Source organism: Geospiza fortis, unplaced genomic scaffold (genome assembly GCF_000277835.1).
Source record: "Geospiza fortis unplaced genomic scaffold, GeoFor_1.0 scaffold289, whole genome shotgun sequence".
Taxonomy (NCBI): Eukaryota; Metazoa; Chordata; class Aves; order Passeriformes; family Thraupidae; genus Geospiza; species Geospiza fortis.
In genome coordinates this window covers 581,891-586,856 of record NW_005054478.1, presented here as the reverse complement: position 1 = coordinate 586,856, position 4,966 = coordinate 581,891, and the positions used below count along the sequence as shown (strand labels likewise).

General features: G+C 58.7%; 1 protein-coding gene across 1 annotated transcript in view; it reads right to left on the bottom strand.

The window, feature by feature from the left end:
- DLGAP3 (DLG associated protein 3) overlaps positions 1-4,966 on the bottom strand; it is an 11,490-nt gene that overhangs the window by 1,667 nt on the left and 4,857 nt on the right. Inside the window, exons 4-11 of the mRNA XM_005428324.3 lie at positions 4,380-4,694; positions 4,046-4,280; positions 3,224-3,564; positions 3,030-3,115; positions 1,164-1,588; positions 826-917; positions 482-625; positions 4-134 (exon numbers count right to left, since the gene is read on the bottom strand). Coding sequence (XP_005428381.2) covers positions 4-134; positions 482-625; positions 826-917; positions 1,164-1,588; positions 3,030-3,115; positions 3,224-3,564; positions 4,046-4,280; positions 4,380-4,694 — 1,769 coding nt within the window. The remainder of the gene's footprint in view (positions 1-3; positions 135-481; positions 626-825; positions 918-1,163; positions 1,589-3,029; positions 3,116-3,223; positions 3,565-4,045; positions 4,281-4,379; positions 4,695-4,966) is intronic.

Here is a 4,966-nt window from a genome sequence, read left to right as displayed (position 1 = left end):
CGCTTGGCTGCCAGGAGCCGCTTGCGGGCCTCCTGCCGCTGCCGGTCCACCGAGTCCAGGGAGCGCTCCTTCACCGGGTGCACCTTGGAGCGCGGCGGCTTCTTTGGTATCGGGGGAGGCACCTTCTTCTCCTCCTGCACAGACAACAGGGGCTTCAGGCTGGGACCTCCCAGGAATGGGCATCCCAGCGGGCTCAAGCCATGCTGAGAGGCTCCACAGACCCTCCCACAGGTTGCAAGGCAGGGCTGCACATCCCTTTATCCATCCCGTGCCAGGATCCTGCCTGGCCCTTTGCTGGGAAACATCGGTGGGAGAGCAGCCCTTCTCTAGCCTGGCTTTTTCCCAGCTCTGTTTTTCAAGGGTTTGCTAAAAGCAGCCACCAGTGAGAGCCCAGCAGTGTTTGGGGTGCAGGTGTGCTTGGGGATGAGGAGGGAGGAAGAGGTGACAGGTACAAGTGGCAGTGGCAGAGTCCTGCCCTCACCTTGGGCTCCATGATCTTCCACCCATTGGCCTTGAGCTGCTGGAGCTCCCCAAACTTCATGCTGACATCCTCAATGGAGAGCTGCAGGAGGTCCCAGAAGCCAGCCAGGTCTTGGAAGGTGGGCACAGGGAATGCGTTGGGATCCTGCGGGGACAGAGGGACAGAGTGCCACCCTCATCCATCAGTGGGATGTTGGCTCTGCTGGCCATGGGGCCATCCCAGCCCCCTGTGCTGGCTCTGTGTCCAGCTCTCCTCCATGGTGGTCCATAGTCACTGGCTGAGAGTACAAGACACCCCCTCCCCAGCACAGCTGACCCCTGGCACGCTGCCCTGCCCACACTCACCATGTTCTGCTGGCAGAGGCGGTAGAACTGCTGCACCTTCTGGGACATGAGGAGCTGGGCACTGCCCACCGCGCTCCGGATCTTCTCCAGGACTGGGGGGAAGAGCAGACAGTCACAGGCAGCTCAGAGCCCTCCAACACATTGTGTCACTTCTCTCCTTCATATCCCTCTAGCCCCAGAGGGGTTCCCAGTGTTTCTTGCCCTCACTCAGCCTCTTTAGCTTTGGCAGGGAAGATGCTCCAAGGTGGGAGCACTGCAGGACAATTACTGCCCCCACCCAGCTCTGCAGGATCCCCAGCCCCTCCTTTTGCTGTGACACCCCACCCCACCCAACTCACTCTCCTCGGGCAGGTCATAGTCCTCCGCCTCCCTCTCCATCTGCTGGCACCAGCCCTCCATCTTCTCCACCTCTGCCTGCAGCAGTTTGATGAACCACTCCCCATCGCGGTGGCACGGGGAGGCGCGGCCGGAGTCGGGGAGGCTGCGGGAGCCCCGCTCGATCCAGGCATCCCTTCGGGGCACCTCCACCGTGTCGTACTGCAGCTGGTAATCCTCGCGGTACGCCCACTGCCCCTGCGTGTGCACCGTCTTGTACACGGCGTACTGCCGGCCCGACTCGGGCTCCGAGGAGTGCCGCTGGAAGGGCCGCCCGAACTGCAGGGCTTTGTCCTCGGTGGCCACGGCCAGCCCGGTGAAGCCCTCGAGCTCCAGGTCCGCCTGCACGCCCGCTGTGACGCTGTTGGAGCGCTTGAAGCGCGCTCGCCTGCGGAGACAGGGAGAGCTTGGGGACCCCCACTGCCAGTCCCTCACTGTCCCATCCTCCTGAGACATAAACTTTAAGGAATGTAGAGATTTTAGAGGAGTTAAGACTTTAGTTAGAGATTAGCTTTATTGGAGTTGATTATAATAAATGGTGGGGACCTTCGCGGCCAGCAGGGATTGTCCCGTGCCCCTGAGACATAAACTTTAAGGAATTTAGAGGGTTTAGAGGAGCTAAGATTTTAGTTAGAGATAAGCTTTGTTGGAGTTGATTAAAATAAATGGGTAAGCTTTGATGAAGTGAAGAGTTAGTGGTTAACTGATAATTGATTGCTTGTCAGCACAATGTTTGGTTAGCTGGGTTTATAATGAAGAATATAGAAACTGATAAATAGCTTTTAGGAATGTAAGACAATTGTAGGCCTCCCCTGTTCTGAAACCAATTGAAGACAGGGAGTAGGAGTCCTACCAAGGGTTCAGTTGTCATATTTGCATTGAAAAGGTAGAAGGGTCAGAATGAGGAAGACTTCGTTTACTTCCTCATTTTGGGACCTCTCCCCATGAAAGGGACCACAGATCCATTTCAAGGAACAAATTATGCATGGTTAGCGTTTGAACTAATTACCATATGAAGCAGGGAATGGGATGTAACAAAGTTATGAATATGCATTTGTATTTTGGGTATTCAATACTTGTATAGATAAAAGGGCTCTCCAATCACCTGTAAATTGCAGTGTGTATTTGGGAGCTATCCCACAATAAGCACACACTTTCTAACTCTAAACTGTTAGAGTTCTTGTCCATCACAGTTGGATATTGCTACTAGATCAATATCCATATTTTTTTAATAAATCACCCCTGTCAGGTATGACAGTGGCAGGGGCAGGGTGAGGGACACCCACGGGTAGGATGGGGCTGGGGATGCCAGGGTGGATCCCGGAGCACTCAAGGCCACAGGCGCAACCCTGAGCAGCTGCGATCTGCCAGTCCCTCATCTCCTCTGCTCTCAGCCTGTTTCCATGGCTACCAGTGCTGGACCAGGGATGGAGAGGAGCACCAGGCTGCATGGGCACAATGCCAGAGCTCCCCTCCTGCAGGCCATGCAGGTTCTGGCACACCTGGCGTTCCCATCCCAGCCAAAATGTCATGGTTAGCTACAGAAATGCCCAAAGGTTCATCTGCACCTGGCGTGGGCTCAAAGCTAAGGGCTGAGCCCAGCAGAGGACACAGGAATAGGGCAGGAACAGGGCAGACCCTTCTCTGGGCAGCAGAGAAGACAAAGGAAAGGCCAAATCCTGCTCCAGGTGGGGGCAGCTAGCCTGGGATGGGGATGCTGCTGAGCTCTGGGGTTTCAGCCAGAGAGGAGAGGGAGAAGATGCTGTGGGGTGGTGGTGGTGTGCAGGAAGCCCCCAGGAACCCAATGCCCCAGCCTAACCATGTGGTACCTTTTGTCCTCCTCCACCTGCACCCCGATGGAGTGGAACTCCCTCTGGCTCCGGCTCTCCGTATCCGAGTCAGAGACGGCCTCAACCTGCCGAGGGGCAGAGAGAGAGCGCTGGAGGGAATCCCCAAAACACAGCATGGTGGCTCAGCACAGCCCACACCACTGGGGCAGCCCCCAGGGAGGAGCAGAGCCCACCTGCACGCCGATGGAGGGACGCCACTTCCTCTGGCGAGCCAAGCTCCGCAGCTCCTCCCGGCCTGGGATGGCCTTGATGATGAGCGTGGAGGGCTTGGGAGCGGCACGGGGCTGGACCGGGGGCAGGTCGAGGGCCACGGCCGTCACCTTGGAGCTCTCCAGGCTCTCGGCTGAGTTGCAGCGGGCCGCGGCATCTTTGGACCAGGCGGGGCTGCGGGCGACCTCGCTGGGCAGGTAACTCTCGTGGGTGGACTCGGTGCTGCTCTGCGCCGTGACGGAGATGAGAGGTTTGGCTTTGGTTCCTGGAGGGATGGGAGGTGGAGCTTTTCTGTAACTGAAGGCTGTTGTGGGAGAGGCGCAGGATGAAAAGGCACGTGAAAACACAGACACTTGCTCATTTCCCGCCACGAACAGGGGCCCCGGGGAATGCTGCCCCTCTCCTCCCACAGCACGGGGATCATGGCCCCACAGGGTTTGCCCCTAAGCTGGGTTAGATATGGGCCAGAGTTCAGAGGGGCTGTTTGATCAGGTTTTGGGATTGGAAAACACCCCAGACCCACACTGGCCACATTGCTGCAGCACCCAGCAAGGGGCAGAGATGGGGACAGAAGGAGGGGATGGCAAATGGCTGCTGGGGACACAGAGCAGCCCCCTGCATGGGACTGGGTGACAAACAGGATGCTCACACTCTGTCCTGGGCACTACAGGGGTCAAGGGCCAGGAGGAGGGCAGCAGCAGCCCTTGGCAGGTGCCCAGGTGAGCAGGCAGGGAGATGTGGGGTTCCCTCACGCGGCCAAGCCCTCGCCACCCCCCAGGACTCACAAGTGCTGGGCTTCAGGATGCTGCTGGTGATGGGCGGCCCAGGAGGGGCCGACATGGAGAAGAGTGAGAGACAGTCGTCGTCCTGGGAGCAGCCTGCCTGGATGGCCCGCAGGTAGCTGTGGCTCCGCATGCGGAAGCAGCCGGGCAGGTCCAGCGCCTCCACGGCCTGCGACTCCACCTCGCCGAACACCGACTCGCAGACGGCCTCAAACTGGTGGTTGAGCTCATCATTGATCTGGGGAGAGCGGTGGGTGAGGCTGAGCCAGGGCAGGGGATGCTCAGAGCGACATCCCTGCCCCAGCCTGCCCCGTGGAACCCAAGCCACAGAACGTACCTGGCCGGTGGTGAAGGAACGGCCGTAGCTCTGTCCCCGCGGGAGCATTCGCGGTGGCGTGCAGCAGCTGGGACAGTTACAGATATATGAATCAGAATAGTGCCTACTTGCAAACCTAATGAGAGACAGTGGGAATAGAAGGGATGGCACCAAAAGCAACACATTCCAGCAGAGCATTGGGAAACGCAGCCGCAGTGATCCTCCCGCTGGCCACTGCTGCTGTCCCCATTCCTCACTGCCCCCAAAACTGTCCCCTACTGGGACTGGAGCACATCTCAGCCATCCCCCTTTGAACATGACTCTTCTCCCCACAATCTATGTGTGGCTGCAGCCGCAGGTCCCCCCCAAAAGCCCAGCATAGCCATGTTCCCCCCAGTGCCCTGACACAGAGCAGGGACAGGGCTGGGCGCTGCTGCACTGGGGAATGCAGCTGTGAGTGGGGACAATGCCGTGAGCAGGGACGGTGCTGTGAGTGGGGACAATGCCGTGAGCAGGGACGGTGCTGTGAGTGGGGACAATGCCGTGAGCAGGGACGGTGCTGTGAGTGGGGACAATGCCGTGAGCAGGGACGGTGCTGTGAGTGGGGA